Genomic DNA, 19,421 nt, shown 5'->3' with positions numbered 1-19,421 from the left:
ACCTGTTGATCCCAGAGTCTGGTACATAGCAGGTGTTCAACAGACATCAGCTTAGCATTGTCCAGGGAGAAGGAGAGGAGCAGGGTCTGTCCGGGGCAGGGAGGGGATGTGTCACTCTCCAGAAAGGACTTCCCTTGAGAAAGGGCCTAAATACAGACCCAGACAGGGCACCAACTGAACTGGGGGGTACCCCAAGAGTGAGATCTGGGCCTGGTGGGCTTGGGTCAACCCAGGGTGGCTTCTGGAAAAGGCATCCTGTGCCTGAGGCTATAGAGCTGGGAAGTGGCAAAGACAAGATTTGAACCTAGATCTTCAGGTTGGTTGTCTGTGAAGCAGGTGGGTGGGTAGGCAAGCAGAGAAATGATGGCCAAGCCCCCTTTGAACGCCCCTGTCTGCCCCTGGGACAGGGATCCCAGCTGTGTGCTGGTGGGGGTGGGGAGACAGACCCAGTGGTGGCCTGATGACCACCGGGTTGTTTCCTTGGAGCCATCACTGTGTTTGCCAAACAGCTGGGGAGCAAAACAAGGGCATCTCCCAAACTCTCTCCAGCCAATGCTTCCCAAAGGTGGCAGGGAAGCGGGGGTGGGAAACCAGGGTGAGCCCCTCCCCCTCCCCATAGGACTGCTGCAATGCAGCAAACGGGGAGCAACCCAGCAAAAATAACAAAAATGATCATAAACACTGAGTCAGGTCCCGTCCCTCCTCTGCCCACAGCCCTCCTCCCCACCTCCCTGGGGGATAAAAACCCAAGTCTACCCACCACCCACAAGACTGCACAACTCCTGCCCCATCCCCTCCCTGTCCTCCCCTCCTCCCTCTCTCTCCCCCTCCTCACTCTGCTCCACACAGGCCTCCTCACTGCTCCTTCGGGACACCAGGCACTGTCCTGCCCCAGGGCCTTTGCACAGGCATGAGCACTGCTGCCTTACTCCTATTTTCATACCCATTTCACAGAGGAGAAAACTGAGGTTCAGAGAGGCTCACTTGCTGACCCATCCATTTGTAGGCAAGGCAGGGACTCAGCCCCAGGGTCTTCACTACTGTGCCCTTCCCCCAGATTCCAGGACTTACCTCAGGCTCTTTCTCTCCCCTCAGTTCTAGTCAAACTGATGCCCCACAGCCAAGCCTCTGCCACACGCCCTTTCCATGTGTCATTCTGCTCATTCTCACCGAGCTTGGCCCTCCAGGAGCCCCCAGCCTCTCAGGGAAAGAGAAGCCAAGGCTGCCTGTGGTTTATATCCAGATAGAAAGGACTTGGAGCTCCAAGAAGGTAGGCTATAGAGGGTTGGAAATATCCCACAGGAGTAGAGTCAGGGAAGGCTTCCTGGAGGAGGTGGCACTGGGGCTGGGCTTGAGGATGGATGAGATGTAGCCAAGAGAAAGACGGGAGGGTGGGAAGGTGTTCCAGGCACAGCCTGAACAAAGGCCCTGAGGTGGGGAGATGTGCACAGCTCCTTGGGACCACAGCAGTGTCTGAGTCATCCCAAGGATGAAACTGGAAGTCCTCAAATGCCAGGGTGAGGAGTGAGGATAGTTGGTCTGAGGGCAACAGGGATGTTCCTGAGGAGTGGCAGGGAGGTGAATCTAACTGGTGCAAAGCAGCTGGGACTCCCACAGTCACCCCTGGGCCAGATCCCAGGGAAGCCAGGGGCCACCCTGACCTTACCACATGAGACTGCGGTTTCCCAACACCCTGAGTGGCCTCAGGGGGGACCTCAGGGCCAGCCAAGAATGCGGTCAGAGGACAGGAGGGCCCCCACGAGACTAGCCTGTGGCCCTTGCCCTGCCTCTGTCTCCCCCATCCTGACCGGTGCAGCCAGAGAAGCCACAGGGAGATGGGCATAGGAGCGGCTGCTTCCTCTGATCCCTCCTCCTCTTGATCCTGCTCCTTGCAGTTTCCCAAACATTCATTTATACTAAAGTGTCAATGACTTCCATTCCAGGAAACGACATCTGAATGCTTCACCCAGGTGGGTGGGGCACACACAGTGGAACTCCAGACAGGAGGAGGTCTAGCTCATCAGGGTGGCATCATTCAAGTCTTGAACCCCGGCTCGTGCCATATGGTTGCACACCTCCGAAGCCCCCAGCACCCCACCACTGAAACCCACCTCGGCTGGAACAGAGGGCACTGGTCTCTGGACAACAGCAAGCAGGCAACACTGGCCTCTGGACAACACCAATAGTCTTTATTCTGGAGAGTAAATGCCAAATGGCTAAGCAAGTGGGGGCAGCAAGTCCAGCTGAGGACCCCTCAGTCCGAGATAGAAAAGCTGGGGGAGGAAAAGGACACTCACTTACTTTTCAAAGCTCCAGACAGAAGCATGTGCCTCTAGATGCTTCTATCATATGGGCAAAACATGTGATCCTCTGGGGAGTTTTGATCAGCTTCTTAGAGTGGAGCAATGGGAACCACAGCCAGTGAAACCAGCTTGGGGCTAGTTACATTCAAGTCCTCATATGGGAAAGACTGGGGGCGATCTGACATCAGAGCTCGGTCTCCAACTCCACGCAATAGCCAAGACCAAGGCTTCGGCTAGTAGTGCTGACGCATAGCCGCTAGGGGACAGCAGGGATCTCGGGGTGCAGGAGGGCCTCCAGCTGCCTACGCGGTCCCATCGGGTCAAAAGTCCAGCTCAGGCATCAGAGTGTGCTTGGGGCGGCTGGGGGGCTCAGGTTCCTCCTCGGGAATGTTCCCCGAGAGGACTGTTCCCTCCCCGTGCTGGGCCTGCCAGGCTCTCTGCTGGGCCGGCCAGTCCAGGTGCGCCCAGCGGGGGTCAGGCCCCCCGACGACCTCGTCCACCAGGGCCTCCAGGTCAGGCGGGGGTTCGGGCCGCTCCACGAGGATGGGTGCGAAGGGCCCCACCAGCCAGGGCAGGGGCACGGCCTGCACCACTAGCTCCAGCAGCTCGTCCACGCACGCGTGGGCCCGGGCCATGCTGCCCCGGCCCTCTGCCAACACGGCCGCCGGCACGTCTCCGAAGCGGCGAGCGTCGGCAAAGGCGGCCTGCAGGGCGTCCACGCTGCGCCGCACTTCGGCCACCTTCTCCTGGGCACTGGGGGGCAGGCCCCGCACGCTGGTCTCCAGCGCATCCACGGTACTCTGCAGCTCCTCCATCAGACTGCGGGACAGTACCAGGGTCTCCAGCTCCGCCTGCGGGGGGCGCGGGTGGGGATGGGTGGTGAGCGGAGGGGCGGGGCCTCAGTGTCCCGGATGGACCCCTGCCGGGACCCCCGTCTGCCTCAGTTTCCCCGCAGACACTCCAACCAGCTGCCAGCTGACCTCAGCACTTGGTTGGAGCCTGGCAGCCCTGGACCTACCCAGAGCCCACTCTTCCCTCCCCTCCTCCTCCCATCCCCCACCCATCCCCCACCCCATCCTACCTGGCTGTGACGCCTCCGGCCGTTCTCTAGGGGGCGCTGGCTCCAGTCCTCCCACAGCTCGTGCACCTTCCCGGGGCGGGCGGGGGTGATGGGGGTCACCCCGCACTGCATGCGGTGGATCTGTGCGAACCAGGACCATGATAGTCAGAGCTGGAGGGGCTGGAGAGTTGGGGGAACCAGGGCCCCAGTCTGGATCTGGCCTCAAAAAGCACTGGATGCAAATCTTCATGGCCTGCTGATCCAGCTTGGCTGACCCATCTATTCTCTTCCCTGACCTTAGCCAAAACCTGTGACCTGAAAGTTTTGAAGCTCAGACTCACTGCCGGCCCTCTGCCCAGGCTGGTGTCTCAGGTACACGCTCCCCGCCACCCACCTCCCCGCCAGGTTCACTCCAGTTCATTGTAAATGTTGCCTCCTCCAAGAAGCCCTGCCGCCCCCCAAGCCTTGTTGGACCCCTCCTCTGGGTCTTACAGCATCCAGCATGCTCTCCTGTCATGACCCTTGTCCCCCTGTGAATGTCCTGGTTGGGGGGGGGCACTGTGCCTTTAGTTCACAGGACAGGGCAGGTATGAGATGATTAATAGAAATAAACTGTGATCCATCCATACAACAGAACACAGTCTACCTCCATATCTGTGGGTCCTCCATCTGTGGATGGAACCACGATTTGGGGTTGCTTGAACCCACAGATGCAGACCCAGGGGATACAGAGGGCAAACCACACTAGGCCATTTTACAGAAGTGATTTCAGCATTTGTGGGTTTTGGTATCCGTGGGGGGTGGTCCCAGAACAAACCTCTCACAGATTCCAAGGGATGAATGTATTATGTCACCTTAAAGAGGAAGGAAGTGCTGACAGGCTAAAACAGGGCTGAACCTTAAGGACATTCAGTCAGTTCAATAACTCAGTCGTGTCTGACTATTTGCAACCCCATGGACTGCCCCATACCAGGCTTCCCTATCCATCACCAACTCCTGGAGCTTGGTCAAACTTAAGTCCATCAAGTGAGTGATGCCATCCAACCACCTCATCTTTTGTCATTCCCTTCTCCTCCCGCCTTCAATCTCTCCCAACATCAGGGTTTTTTCCAATGAGTCAGTTCTTCACATCAGGTGGCCCAAGTATTGGAGCTTCAGGTTCAGCATCAGACTTTCCAATGAATATTCAGGACTGATTTTCTTTAGGATTAACTGGTTTGATCTCCTTGCTGTCCAGGGACTCTCCAAGAGTTTTCTCCAACACCACAGTTCAAAAGCATCAATTCTTCGTCACTGAGCATTCTTTATGGCCCAGGTCTCATATATATACATAACTATTGGAAAAACCATAGCTTTAACTATATGGACCTTTGTTGGCAAAGTAATGTCTTTGCTTTTTAATATGCTGTCTAGGTTGGTCATAGCTTTTCTTCCATGGAGCAAGCATATTTTAATTTCATGGCTGCAGTCACCATCTGCCATGATTTTGGAACCCAAGAAAATAAAGTCTGTCACTATTTCCATTGTTTCCCCCATCTATTTGCCATGAAGTGATGGGACTGGCTTCCATGATCTTGGTTTTTTGAATGCTGAATTTTAAGCCAGCTTTTTCACTCCTCTCTTTCACTTTCATCAAGAGGCTCTGTAGTTCCTCTTCGTTTTCTGCCATAAGGGTGGTGTCACCTGCATATCTGAGATTATTGATATTTCTCCCAGCAATCTTGATTCCAGCTTGTGCTTCATCCAGCCCACATTTTGCATGATGTACTCGCTACTAGGGGCTTCCCTAATAGCTCAGTTGGTAAAGAATCCACCTGCAATGCAGGAGACCCCAGTTTGATTCCTGGGTTGGGAAGATCCACTGGAGAAGAGATAGGCTACCCACTCTAGTATTCTGGGGCTTCCCCAATGGCTCATCCGGTAAAGAATCTGCCTACAAAATGGGAGACCTGGGTTCAATCCCTGGGTTGGGAAGATCCCCTGGAGAAAGGAACAGCCACCTACTCCAGTATGCTGGCCTGGAGAATTCCATGGACTGTATAGTCCATGGGGTCACAAAGAGTTGGACACGACTGAGTGACTTTCATTTTCACTTCACTCTGCATATAAGTAAGCAGAGTAACAATATACAGCCTTGACGTACTCCTTTCCGAATTTTGAATGAGTCCGTTGTTCCATGTCCAGTTCTAACTGTTGTTTCTTGACCTGCATACAGATTTCTCAGGGAGGCAGGTAAGGTGGTCTGGTAGTCCCATCTCCTGAAGAATTTTCCAGTTTGTTGTGATCCACACAGTCAAAGGCTTTAGCGTAGTCAATAAAGCAGATGTTTTTCTGGAATTCTCTTGCTTTTTCTATGACCCAACAGATGTTGGCAATTTGATCTCTGGTTCCTCTGCCTTTTCTAAATCCAGCTTGACCATCTGGAAGTTCTCTGTTCACGTACTGTTGAAGCCTAGCTTGAAGAATTTTCAGCATTCCTTTGCTAGCATGTGAGAAGAGTGCAATTGTGCAGTAGTTTGAACATTCTTTGGCATTGCCTTTCTTTGGGATTGGAATGAAAACTGACCTTTTCCAGTCCTGTGGCCACTGCTGAGTTTTCCAAATTTGCTGGCATATTGAGTGCAACACTTTCATAGCATCATCTTTTAGGATGTGAAATAGCTCAGCTGGAATTCCATCACCTCCACTAGCTTTGTTTGTAGTGATGCTTCCTAAGACCCACTTGACTTCACATTCCAGGATGTTTGGCTCTGGGTGAGTGATCACACCATGGTGGTTATCTGCATCATGAAGATCTTTTTTCTATAGTTCTTTTGTGTATTCTTGCCACCTCTTCTTAATACCTTCTAATTCTGTTAGGTCCATACCATTTCTTTCCTTTATTGTGTCCATCTTTGCATGAAATTCCCCCTTGGTATCTCTAATTTTCTTGAAGAGATCTCTAGTCTTTCCCAGTCCATTGTTGAGGACATTATGTGCAACGAAACTGGCCGACTCTGGTGCTCACAGGTGCCCTCTGGTGGCTACTTCAGGAAGGACAGACTGTGGGATCCAGGATGGGAAACCGAGACCGGGTGAGTCATCACCGGGGCTGCACCCAGGTGGAGGAAGGGGAGGATGTGCGCGGGTTTAGGGTAGACTTTGAAGGCAGAGTTAACAGTACTGGCTGATGTGTCGGATGTGGGAGAGGAGGTGGAGAAGAGGGGAGTTGAGGGTGATTCCCAGGTTTTGGCTTGAGCCCTTGTTAGGACAGGGTTGCCATCAATTGAGATGAGGAGAAGGATGCAGGAGGAGCAGGTTGGGGGCATCTGAACCTATCAAGCCCAGAGAACATGTTCCTCTGGAGAGGGAAGGATGCACAATGAGGGGAGAAGCTGGGTTATGAACTTGAACCTAAATTCTGGGGAAGACTGGGGTTGGTGATGAGAGAACCTGAGGTACCTTCATCACTTTTCCCATCTACCCTGAAAAGTAAAAATGAAAGTTGTATCTGACTCTTCACATCGCCGAGGACTGTAGCCTGCCAGGCTCCTCTGTACTCTGTCCGTGGAATTCTCCAGGCAAGAAAACTAGGGTAGGTAGCCATTCCCTTCACTAGGGGAATCTTCCCAACCCAGGGATCGAACTAAAATCTCTTACATATCCTGCATTGGCAGGTGGGTTCTTTATCACCAGCAGCAGCTGGGAAGCCCTTCGCCTACCTTCAGTTCAGTTCAGTTCAGTCGCTCAGTCTTGTCCGACTCTTTGCGACCCCATGAATCACAGCACACCAGGCCTCCCTGTCCATCACCAACTCCCGGAGTTCACTCAGACTCACGTCCATCAAGTCGGTGATGCCATCCAGCCATCTCATCCTCTGTCGTCCCCTTCTCCTCCTGCCCCCAATCCCTCGCAGCATCAGAGTCTTTTCCAATGAGTCAACTCTTCATATGAGGTGGCCAAAGTACTGGAGTTTCAGCTTTAGCATCATTCCTTCCAAAGAAATCCCAGGGCTGATCTCCTTTAGAATGGACTGGTTGGATCTCCTTGCAGTCCAAGGGACTCTCAGGAGTCTTCTCCAACACCACAGTTCAAAAGCATCAATTCTTCGGCGCTCAGCTTTCTTCACAGTCCAACTCATATCCATACATGACCACTGGAAAAACCATAGCCTTAACTAGACGGACCTTTGTTGGCAAAGTAATGGTCTACCTTAACCACCTGTAAATTCCAGGTCCTACTTCCCCTCCTCCACAAAGCCCCTCCAAGCCTCTCCAGGCTGAGCCTTGAGCCCCACCGACTGCCTCCAGCCCAGGGTCCCTCCTCTGCCCCAGCCCTGCACATACACGCTTCCACCTCCACCTTCAGACTAGCACAAGACTCGGCTGGGACTCAGTCCACGTGTGCTGGCCTGCATCACAGGGTGGGGAAGAGAGCTCTCACCAGCTCCAGGGTCTCCTGCAGCTGGGCCAGCATGTCCTGGGCATGGTGTTTCTTCTGCCTCAGTTTCCCCAGAGAGTGCTCATAGGCCAGGTGGCGGAGCCGCGTGGACAGGGAACCCAGGCGCACGAAGTAACCCTGATGTTTCCGCTGCTCTTCCACCGAGCCCACTTCCGGGCCCTCAGCCTCCGCCGCCAGCGCCGCTGGAGGACAGAAGAGGGAAGGGAGTCACGGTGGCCACGCCCTTTGCTCCTGGGTGGATTAGCAGGCCAGGACACGGGGGTGGGGGTGGGTACTCCCAAATTTATAGTTCCCTTCTACAATATCAACTCATTTGACCATCCCCAAACCCTACGATGTAGACAAGATTAGTAGTTCTATTTACAGACGAGGAAAACCAAGGTACAGAGAGGTGAAGTCCCACAGAGTATAAGAGGCTGACCTGGGATTCGAACAGAGGCAACCAGAACTAGTCTACTCGAATACTACGTCTCTTTACCTCGGTTTTCCTCATCTGTAAATGGAGCTAATAACATTAAAGAATTGATTACGAGTGCGTGGCACACAATAGGTGCTTCAAAAATGCCTCAAAGGGACTTCCTCGGTGGTTCAGTGGTTAAGATCCCGTGCTTCTATTGCAGGGACGTTCAATCCCTATTGGGGAACTAGGATCCCGTATGCTGCACCCCATGGCCAAAAAATAAAGTAAACTTTAAAAATAACGCTTCACAGCCTTTCTGCCAAGGAGGGAGCACAGCTCCATGTACCTCTAGCGCTATGAAGCAGGCCTGAGAAGTCAGATTGTGTCCAGGGCCAGAAGACAAGATGTAGAATCTTGAAGAATGGTGGGGTTTAAGGAAACCATGTAAAGGGGAGGACGCTATTCAACCCAAGTTTTTTTTTTTTTTTTCCCCCCCCCAAGGCATACCAGAAATCAGGTTTTGTAGGGCAAAAATCTGATTTTTCTTTTTTGTCATAGCATACAGCATGTGGGATCTCATCTCCCTGACCAGGGATCGAATCCGAGCCCCCTGCATTGGAAGGCAGAGTCTTAACCACTGGACCACTGGGGAAATCCCCAAAATATGATTTTAATTTTTATGTATATTTATTTATTTGGCTGCCTTGGGTCTTAGTTGCATCATGTGGGCTCAGTTGCCCTGAGGCGTGTGGGATCTTAGTCCCTGACCAGGGATCAAACCTGCGTCCCCTGCATTGCAAGGCAGATTCTTAACCACTGGACCACCAAGGGAAGTCCCTAGAAACCTGATTTTTAAATGAATGTGATGAATTAAACCATTTTAAAGGCACTGCACAGGGCAAATACTGCAATATGGAGCGCCACGGTCTGGAGGGTCACCAGTTTGAGACTGTGGCCCTCCAGTCTGCAAGTCCAGTACACTCTTGAGGGTCTGGGCAGTCAGATTTCTACTAGGATGTGGGCCAGGAGCCATGGAAGTGGACTGGAACCCTGTGTTCCCTGCTGATGTGCTGTGTGGCCTTGGGTGAGTCTGGGACCTCTCTGATCTGTAGCCTCTAGAGGTGGGCCCTGGGCAGGAGGATTCAGGGGCGAATGGGGAGGCTGCTGGCCTTACCGAGCTCCTCCTCAGTCATGGGCAGGAAGTGGTCCACCAGCTCCTCTGACTTTTCCAGCACGACATCCATGGCATGGCTCACAGATCGCTTCAGCTCCACACTCCAGCGGCGGCCCTGCCGGGCCAGGCCCACCATGCCTGTCACGCCGCTGGCCACCACACCCTTGGCCGAGGTCACCACCTGGCAGGAGGGGCCGAGCTCCAGGTGCTGTCAGCCTTGGTTTCCCTTCCCTTGCCCCCAGCTCCAGCGGGCTGTGAGGCAAGGACCCCTGGCCCTTGCCTGGCTCTGGGCCACTATTTCCCCCCCTTTAAGATTTTTCTTTTCTTTTTTTTTAATGTGGAGCATTTTTAAAGTCTTTATTGAATGTGTTATATAGTACTGCTTCTGTTTATGGTTTGGTTTTTTGGTCAGGAGGCATGTAGGATCTCAGGTCCCCAATCCAGGATCGAACCCACACCCCCTGCATTGGAAGGAGAAGTCTTAATTACTGGGCCACCAGGGAAGTCCCACCCCTTTTATAAAATGGGAGAAAATCAGGTCTGTCCCTCATGGCGTTATTGAAGGGAGGCTTAGCACCAGCTGGCGCATATTAAGTGCTCAGTTAACATGGGTCTCTAATTGACATCTAATTTTCATCTGGCTGGTGGTGTCTCAAATTGACTGAAGCTTGACTGGGTCCTGGCCCAGGTATCGAAGTCGGGTCTGGGAGGAGGCTGCATTTCTCACTCCCACCTCCACCACCCCCACATAGGTTCCCACATGATCTGGCGGTGCTGGGGGGGTTACCGTCTCCGAAGGTTGCTGGAGAAAGGGCAGTTTCTCTTCCAGCTTGTCCAGGCCCCTGCAGGCAAGATCATTCACTGTGGCCACTGGAGACAGAGAGGCAGGGAGTGAGAATCGGGAAGATGTCAAGGGAACTAGGGACACACAGAGAGTCATGGAGGGAGGGGATGCTGGAGGGAGAGACAGGAAAAAAGAGAGAGACACACACACAGGGGGAAAGAAATAGGGAGAGGGCACCTGGCTGGTCCCCTGCAAGGGGCTGGGGGCCCTGAGGCTGTGGGTGGGCCACCAGGCGGGACCCTGCCTCTCTGCCCTTCCCGCTTCCGCTCTCCCATCAGTGCTGCCAGCACCAAAGTGACTCCTCACCCATGTCCAGCTCAGACACCTCAGCAAGTAGGTTCAAGATCACACAAACCAGCTGAGAAGAAGGGAGAGGGAGGCCCCGGGCTGGGACCCTCAGGTGATCCCTTTCCTCAGTCAGATGTAAGACCAGGGGTCTCTCTGCCCGCCACCACACCCCTGGGTTGGACCCCTGAGCTGGTTACAGGCTCAGGATGGGTGGGGGCCGGGACAGAGGGGCAGACAGGGGAGGGAGACAGGACAGGCAGAGGGACCCAAGGCACATCAGGCTAGTCAAAGGGAGGAGGACAGTGAGACAGACACATGGGAACCAAAGGGGCAGACACAGAAACAGCTAAGGGCAGGTGGGCAGGTGATCAAACCACAGAGGGACAAATAAGAGGGGAACAGAGGGGAAGATGGGAAACAAACAGGGGAAGATGGCGCAGGCAGAACGACCCAGAGAGGGTGACGCAGGTGGGTGGGGACAGACAGGCAGGCAGACGAAAGGCACACAGTTTAGGCAATACTGTGCTGCAGGACTTCCCTGGGCAAGTCCAGTGGTTAAGACTCTATCCCTCCATTGCAGGGGGTGCAAGTCTGATCCCTGGTCAGGGAACTAAGACCTCACATGATGAGGGGCATGGGCAAAAAGATAAAAGGACTGCAGAGGCACATTCAACTCAGGGGGCTCCTTGTAGTGGAGCCTGAGAGGGCAGGGCAGTGGGAAAAGCAGAGGACTCAGGACGCTAGCCGGGGGAACTCACGCTGGGGCTGCAGGTGGCTGAGCAGTGGCTGGGCATGGTCCAGGGCTCGGGTGGTCAGGTCACACACGCAGTGCTCAGCCAGGCGGCAGGCGGAGCCCAGCAGCGGGTGTCTGTCCTTGGCGGCGCTGTAAGCCTCAGAGACTGCGCTGCACGTGGCCCTGATCAGGGGAAGGGCAGCCACGCGCTGCACCACGCTCTGCAGGAAAGGGTGGCATCAGAGGGGTCCCAGGTGGAGGTGGGGGGCTCAGCCACCAGCTGGAGAGCCCGCTCATCCTCTCTGGGCCAGGATGAGGGGGAGAGGAAGTGTATTGAGCGCAGCTGCCTACAGACAATGGAGACCCTCATGCAGGGGTTTAGGGCTCTAGTTCCCAACAGCAGACACACAGCAGGGCTAGTTCTGAAGGAACTGGTCTGCTCCAGAAGCCTGGAAGGCTATAGTCCCTGGTGTCACAAAAAGTTGGACACAACTGAACACATATGTGCATGTGTGCGCGCACGCACGCGCGCACACACACACACACACACACACACACACAAAGGGCATAGCCACTGGACCATCTGAGTTCAGTTCTGGTTCCAACGCTTTCGAGCTGTATGGACTTGGGCAACTATGTGAACTGCTCTGTGCCTCAGTCTCCTTATCTGTGAAAGGGGCTTCTAGGGCTGTGAAGGGGATTCAAGGACTCATTGTACATGAAGCGCTTGGAGCAGTGAATGATGCAGACTGTATGCTGTGATTGATGCTATTATTGTTGTTATTGTTTTGTGGAGAGTGCCATGATGGTGGACACAGAAACAGAGAGGTACAGGCAGAGAGAGGGAGAGAGTTGAGCAGAGGCCAGGTAAGCTGGCTGGGAGTGTCTGGAGAGACTCTCCTCCCTGGGCCTCACTTTGCCCCTCTGGGAAATGGGTAGAATGGCCCTCCCCCAGCTATGGTCCAAAATGCCCTCAGAGCAAGGTGCTCAAAGCGAGGGGGGTGACCCAGTCTGAAACTGTCCCCTGAGGGGCTGTCCCCCTACCCTCTCCTGAGCTGAGCTCCGTGGGAGACACAGCCCCTCACCTGCTGATCCTGCTCCCACAAGCTGGGTCCGGGGGCCTGAGCCGCCTCGTCTTCTGACATGCCTACTGCAAACAGGTTCACCCTGGGGGGCAGGACAGAGTGACAGGCCCTTGCATGCCAGCCCTCCCAGCTCCCGCCCAGGCCCTGGGTTCTGTCCGGCTGGGCTCGGTGACCCAGGCAAGTCTCATCTCCTCTTGGGGTCTCAGCTTCCTCATCTACAAGATGCGAAAATGATGATACCTACCTCAGAGCATCCTGGGCAGGGACAATGCATGCACGGGGCACTGCACACAGTAGGTGCGTACTTCCCAGGTGACTCAAATGGTAGAGAATCTACCCACAATTCGGGAGACCTGCTGGGTTGGGAAGATCCCCTGGAGAAGGGAATGGCTACCCACTCCAGCATTCTTGCCTGGAGAATTCCATGGACAGAGGAGCCTGGCGGGCTGTAGTCCATGGGGTTGCAAAGAGTCGGACACGACTGAGCGACTAACACTTTCACTTCAGAAAACCTCTGGCAGGATGGGGGCATGTTAGTGATTCAAAGCATGGGCTCTGTGGGGAGAGACACCCAAGATCGAGTCCTTCCTGCCATTACCTGTTGTGTGACTTTGGGCAAATGCCTTCACCTGTGTGGGCTGGTTTCTCCTCTGCAAAGTGAAGGAGATCTCTGTTACCCCTAGCCCAGGGATGGAATCGTGCAAGCAGCCCCCCGCCGGGATGCAGGTGGAGTGGGAGCCACAGAATACCAGTAAACTCACAGTCCAGTCTGACACACAGGGAAACTGAGGCACACAACAGATCCATGCTGGTCCCAAGGTCACTCAGCTAAGTAGACTCAGAGGGAGAGTTCGACCTAAGACTCCCCGCCTGCAGTTCTCCCCCTGTCCCCACCCCTGCATCCTCAGAGCCCTAGTCCTCGCCCAACAGGGTCCTGAGCTTTTGCCAACTGGGACAAGGGTCTCAGCCACCTGCTGCGGCCTATCACACCCCACCTCCTACCAAGCCGCTGGACGCTAGCCCGTCCACCCACTCACTGGGGTCCCCGGGGATCTACTGGGCCGTCCTGGATGCCGCCCGCGCGGCACTCACCTGGGCGCGTTCAGCTTCAGCCCCCAGGTTCAGCCACAGACCCTAGACTCGGACTCCAGTCTCCGCCCCCAGGCTGCCCCGCCCGCCTTATAGCGACTTGGGGGCGGGGCCGCGGGGGACTGACCAATGGAGAGAGGCCATGAGGGGGCGTGCCCTGGGCGGGCCTCCAGGCCCCCAGCTCTATCCAGGGGCTCCCAGAGCGCCCCGCAGTTGTCATAGCAACTTGGGGACGCTGGCTACACAAGAATTGAGCTACTTTCCTTGGCCCTCACTGCTGTTGCTACAGAGACGGTGGAGGGCCATCACAGCCCCCTAAACTCTTCACCCAGTGACCTTGGGCAAGTCCTCAAGGTCTTTCTTTTTGCTTTTAAAAATCTGCCACTTAACTAAGCCAGGAGAGAGATTGGCTCATTCCTTTCCATCCCCATTTTACAGATGAGCAAAGTGAGGATCAGAATGCTTAAATCAGGAAATTCCCTAGCAGTCCAGTGGTTAAGACTCCACACTCTCACTGCAGAGTGCCTGAGTTCAATCCCTGGTAAGCCGCACAGCGCTGCCAAAAAAATAAAAAATAAAAATGTTTAAACCACTTGCCTTGGCTCACCCAGCGATTGGGGGATCTGATTCAAACCCAGCTCTGCCAGACTCCAGAACCCTTGGGTTCATTGCCACAGTTGGAATGACCACCCACACCTGGAAGGACCACCCACGTGGGCATGACCCTCCTTCCAAGGAAATGCAAAAGAAGAGCATGCCCCAAACATCCCAAGGACCCCCCCAGTCTGACCTTGAGCCCCACCAAACACAACATTGTGTTGACAGGTGGCCCTGAGGTTCCAGAGCTGTGAAAACACAGTCTCCTGGGCCCCTGCCCATTTGTTCAGCCCCATCCAGCCTTCCCACGCTTGCCCTGGGCAGCTACCCTTCCCTGGTTATCACAGGCCAGCGTGAAAAATTGTTTGGAGCCCTGAAGCAATCAGGTTTAATTTAAACCTTCCCCAGGACACAAGCTCTGGCAGGAATCCACTGGTAAAATGACACCCTGGGCAATGGTCAAGGTTTTATTTCCAGTTAAATCCAGGGATGGGGAGGGGAGGAGGAGAACAAATCCCAATGGCTATCCATTTGGGATTTCATGGCATACCTCTCCTTTCCTCCTTCTGTATCCTGGAGACCTAGGAATTTTACTTGAGAGATGCAAGGAGCACAATGAAACCATCCACTTTTGTTCAACAATTATTTATTAGTGAAGCTCCACCTGATGCAAAGAGCCAACTCTTTGGAAAAGACCCTGATACTAGGAAAGATTGAGGGCAAGAGAAGAAGGCGGAAGCAGAGGATGATCTGGTTATTAGATAGCATCACTGACTCAATAGACATGAATTTGAGCAAACTCCAGGAGATTGTGGAAGACAGAGAAGCCTGGCCCATGGATTGCAAAGAGTCAGACAGGGCTTAACAACAACAATACAGTCTGACTCCAAGCTGAGTGATGCTGGATAAAAGGAAATCCGGTCCGAGGTCCTGCACTCAGAAAACCACACACAAAGAGGGGAGACAGAGCCAGATTGACACAACTTCAGTGTGGGGCCAGGGCAGGCTGGAGGAGCCAGAGACCAAGAGGTCTGAGAGACAGGGGAAAGAAATTTCTGGAAGAGGATACAGCATGAGCAAAGGCAATAAAAAAGGAAGGTTCAAGGCGTGTTTCTGGAAGCCTGGACGAAACAGATTCCAGAAACTATGGGAAGCCCAGTCTCACCCTTAGAAGGGGCGATTATTTGCTAAGTGGGGTGCACTGGCCTATGAAGACTTGTCTCCCCACCCCAGCCCCAGACCCCGCCCCAGGCTTCAATGGGACTCAGCCGCAGCCAGGAGCGTCTGGCCCTTCAAGGCCTCAGGGCCGGCACAGCGTGTGTGATTCCGGAAGAACATCTTGTTTTCATTGGCTACCAGCCAACGATAGAGGTCGGCCAGGTTCTGGTCACAGATCCAGGGGTTATTAGAGATGTCAAAGCCATCCTTGAGGTTCCTGGCAGCCTTCCCCAGGGAGGTCCAGAGGCCTGTGGGCACCGTGGTCAGCAAGTTGTTGGAGAGGTCCAGCATGTCCAGTTTCTGCAGACCTCGGAAGGCGCCGGCTGCCACCGAGGCCAGCCTGTTGTCATTCAGGAAGAGGTAGCGCAGTTTTGGCTGGGGTGCCAGAAGGCCCTCTCCGAGCACCTGCAGTCTATTGCCCTCCAGATGTAGCCGTTCCAAGTTCAAGGGGCCCCTCAGAAGGTCAGGGGGCAATGTCTGCAGCTGGTTATTGCTAAGGTCAAGGGTGAGCAGGTCGGTGAAATTCTCCAGGAGCCCAGGGGGCAGGGAGTGGAGCTGGTTCTCAGACAGGTCTAGATGTCGTAGGGCTTTCAGGCCGTGCAGCCATGAGGCTTCCAGAAACTTCAGCTGGTTTCCCTTCAGCACCAGGGTGCAGAGGGCAGCCGAGACCCGGAAGAAGCCAGGGAACAGCCCGGTCAGGGAATTGCGGGTCAGGTCGAGCACCTTTAGCTGGGGCACGGGCAGCAGGAACTTGGGGGAGAAGTCCTCCAGTCGGTTGCTGGAAAGGTGGAGTTCCTGGAGGTTAGGGACGCCCTGGAGGAAGTCGGCAGGCAGCTGAGTCAGGTTGAAGAACTCCACAGCCAGAAAGATGGTGTCAGCTGGGAGGCTGTGGGGGATTTGGGCAGGTGGCTGGCAGGAGATGGAGCTGCCATTGACCGAGGAGAACACCAGACAGGCTTCAGGATTTGGGGTGAGCCCCTGGGCTGAGACTACAAATAGCAGCAATAGGAAGATTCTAGAAAGATGGGAGTCCCAGCCCACCAGGCTGCAGGCAATGACAAAAAAGAGCTTAATAAGTCAAAACTAAGATATTAGATACCCAGCAAGATAAAAATACACCCAGAATCTGCCTGCTTCTTACCATCTCTACTCTCACCAACCCGGACCCTGCCACTGCTTTGCTGGGCTGGAATAATGGAGTCACTTCCTCTATTAGGTTCCACCCTCGCTCCCCCCGCCCCCCAGAGCTGCCAGAATTAACTCCTGTTCCAGGAAGAATTATAATTCTACAAAAGCCTGAGTTTCTTAGTCTGATCCTTAAATACTACCCTTTCCTATTGCCAGTCCAACCTCAATGCGCTATTATTTGCAGTTTAACTTGCTAATTTCTTCTGCTCTCACTTGTTTTCTGGGTCATTTCTTATCTCCCTGGTTCCGTGTTTTGAAGGCAGAGCCCACAAACTTCTATTCATCCTGCAAACCGTCAGCTCCAATGCCCCCTCCTTTCCACAAAGCTTTCTTGACTCTCCCAAGCAGAAAACTGTTTCCTCTTGGGAAACAGTTGGGGCTTCTGCTCCTCATGGGCCCTCCAACAGTGATGCCCCAAGCCCAGCAGCACTAGAGACCATCTGAACACCCTTGGTTGCTACAAGCCATGGACCACTTGGGGTTCCTGTGCTGTGTGTACGTGTCAACTACAAATTGACACCCACCATCTACCACTACAAGGATTAAATCTCGTGCTGCTGCAGCTGCTGATTTTCAACACCCCCTGAAAGGAGTTCAGGGTGGAGAGCAGAAATGAGGCGCTTTGTGCTCGGGGGTGAAGGGTGAGGTGGTAGTGGGCGGGGGCAACTGGCAGGACAGGTCTTCAGGTGCTTATTTTGAGAGCTAGTTTTATGAGCCCAGTCCTTGTATCTCCTTATATCTAGAAAAGCACTAAAATCCTTCCTAGTGATGAGTGTTCCCTGTGACTAGCAGAAAGCTTCTACCAAAAAAAATTAAAAAAAAAAAATATATATATATAGGCTTGACTGCATGTACTCCCTCTATACTGACCTCCCACCCCTGCCTCTTTGGAGCAGTCTCTCAGAGCTATCTGAGGTGCTGTTTCCCAGGTTGCCGTCCTCATTTTGCCCTAAATAAAACTAACTTGCAACTCTCACATTATGCATTTTCTATGTCGACATACGGGAGTGAGTCTGTCCTTTGGAGCAGCCTGAGTGTCAGTCTGCTCCAGCCTGCAGGCCAATGTCTGGACCTGGAACAGGTGTCCGTTCTGCCCAGGACGGGTCGGGTGGGGACCTACCTCTGTTTTCGCTCTGGGTTCTGAGAGGACATGGTGGCCTCTCTCTTCTTCATCCAGGTTCCCTTGGTCTGGCAAGGTGGCCTTATACCGGCCTAAGCTCAGGGCAGGAGCAGCAACTGTAGGGAAGTCTCCACCCACATCCTATTCCTGATAGGGGCTGACCTGAGCCAGGCAGGGGTGGGGGGCGGGGTGGGGGGCGGTGGCAGGGGAGGGGTCAGGATTGCAAAATTGCTTCCTGGCAAGGGAAGGACAGGAAGGGAGGGGGCTGCCCACCCCTTTCTTGATCCTGTTTCTACCTAGTTTTTCTTTCCCCCGAGTCCTGCTTTTGGAGAGTGGGTACCGAAGGGTCTCTGGGGCTGAGTTCCCACATCTCCTAACCTAGGAATCAAGGGTCAGGTTTGCAAGGTGCCAGTCTGTCCTGGGGGATGGGGACATCTCTTTGAGCAAGAGGTACTATTTACAATAAATTTGAGCAACCTGAAAGCTCAGTGGAGAGAATAACAACAACAACAAAACACTTGTCTTAAATTCATGACATATTTTAAATAAAATCATTTTTAAAAATAGAATTCAAAAGCAAGTGATGCCAAAAGTCCCCTCAAAAACAAAACAAAAGTCCCCACAGTCTTTGAACCTGTGCTGTGTGCTAAGTTGCTTCAGTCGTGTCTGACTCTTTGCGACCCCATGGACTGTAGCCCACCAGGCTCCTCTGTCCATGGGATTTCTTGGGCAATAATACTGGAGTTGAAGGAGGAAAAGAACAGGCCAAACTGACTCCATCTTGAAAAAGAAGGAAACTCCACCTTACATTCCTAGTGAACTTTGGACTATGTGCCTGGTACCCATGGAGATCACATACCTATGGCCAATAGGCCTCCCAGACTGGTAGACTCCAGATTCCATACCAAGATTTCCCTTCTTTTAGGAATTTGGGGGTGTGGGCTTGAGCACGTGCACTTAAGGTACATAAGGTTTTCACAAAGTCAGTCAGGGTCCCTGGCTAAAGAGGAAACCGTGCCTAGGACCCGCCAGTGTAGTAAACTGCATTCCACAATCCACGTGTCCTGAGTGAGTTTGTTTCCTGGAGCGTTTGGCTATAACATTTAGTGTGTTGGTGGTATAGTGGTAAGCATAGCTGCCCTCCAAGCAGTTGACCTGGGGAACTCCTCACTTTGAGGAGACAAGTCCCATTTGGGGCTACTCCGAGGCCTCACGCTCGGATCTTCTAGAGGGGAGAAGGTGCCTTGCCCTTCTGGAAAGATTCCGTTCCTCGAAGCCTGGATCTTTCACATTAGCGGGTAGTGGATGGCAGCAGGGAAGTTGAGCACTCAGGTAAGGAGGTTCCCACTCAGCAGGGTAGAAGAGGGGGCATGATCAAACCCCCTGGGAGGGAACGGGAAGCACACTGACCGTGAATGTTACAAAGGAGATGATGTCTGCGTCGTCTTGAGGTAAATTATTAATAGGCGATTGCGAGAGGGATTTAGGGGGAAGAAACTTGGTCTTTGTGTGCTCATATTCTGCCCTCCCTGAGGAGGTGTCCCATCTGCTGTGAAATTCTTGACTCCCTCAGAATTGTCAGGCTAGAAGGAGGGGGATACATAAGTGAGTACTAATTGGCTTTTCAGGAGACAGCCTGGGATGTGGGATATTTAACCCATCTGTGTTTTCATCTGCACCTAATCAAGCCCACCAAGGCAGAATAGACTTTAAAAGTTAATGGAGAAACAATCCTGGACCACGTGGTGTTCTGGTTTGGCCACACAGACCAGCAGGTGAAGATCTCCCTCTGGGATTTGGCAGGTAAGGCTCTTCTCACCCCAATCAGGAAGGAGGCGGAATGGCAATTTAATTGTTTCATTGAGTGGAAATAACAGAAGTA

The 19,421-nt window shown here is 53.5% G+C and overlaps 2 protein-coding genes across 6 annotated transcripts; both read right to left on the bottom strand.

The window, feature by feature from the left end:
• Positions 1-2,170: 2,170 nt before the first annotated feature.
• On the bottom strand, positions 2,171-13,483 carry PLIN5 (perilipin 5). Of its 5 annotated transcripts, none has more exons than XM_086410057.1 (9): positions 13,420-13,483; positions 12,926-12,977; positions 12,328-12,409; positions 11,268-11,463; positions 10,165-10,247; positions 9,378-9,558; positions 7,786-7,985; positions 3,385-3,504; positions 2,171-3,154 (listed from the first exon to the last, which is right to left on the bottom strand). In XM_086410057.1, the coding sequence occupies exons 3-9, from the start codon at positions 12,385-12,387 to the stop codon at positions 2,624-2,626; spliced, it is 1,371 nt and encodes a 456-aa protein (XP_086266183.1). In that variant the 5' UTR covers positions 12,388-12,409; positions 12,926-12,977; positions 13,420-13,483; the 3' UTR covers positions 2,171-2,623. The 5 variants fall into 5 exon arrangements, 4 of the variants coding, with proteins under 4 accessions (XP_086266183.1, XP_086266185.1, XP_086266186.1 ...); XM_086410059.1 differs by lacking the exon at positions 13,420-13,483 and adding an exon at positions 13,089-13,186; XR_015166826.1 differs by lacking the exon at positions 2,171-3,154 and adding an exon at positions 7,181-7,498 and having other exon boundaries at positions 3,396-3,504.
• A 1,159-nt stretch (positions 13,484-14,642) lies between these two features.
• On the bottom strand, positions 14,643-17,609 carry LRG1 (leucine rich alpha-2-glycoprotein 1). The gene is made up of 2 exons (XM_086410062.1): positions 17,540-17,609; positions 14,643-16,276 (listed from the first exon to the last, which is right to left on the bottom strand). Exons 1-2 carry the CDS (start codon positions 17,590-17,592, stop codon positions 15,268-15,270), a joined length of 1,062 nt encoding a protein of 353 aa, XP_086266188.1. The 5' UTR covers positions 17,593-17,609; the 3' UTR covers positions 14,643-15,267.
• Between the last annotated feature and the right edge of the window lie 1,812 nt (positions 17,610-19,421).

Source organism: Bos grunniens, chromosome 7 (genome assembly GCF_055505025.1).
Source record: "Bos grunniens cultivar Pamir isolate PY7600 chromosome 7, Bosgru_T2T1.0, whole genome shotgun sequence".
In the NCBI taxonomy this organism is placed as follows: domain Eukaryota; kingdom Metazoa; phylum Chordata; class Mammalia; order Artiodactyla; family Bovidae; genus Bos; species Bos grunniens.
Note: the sequence above shows the minus strand (reverse complement) of the source record. Positions and strands in the feature narration are given on the sequence as shown.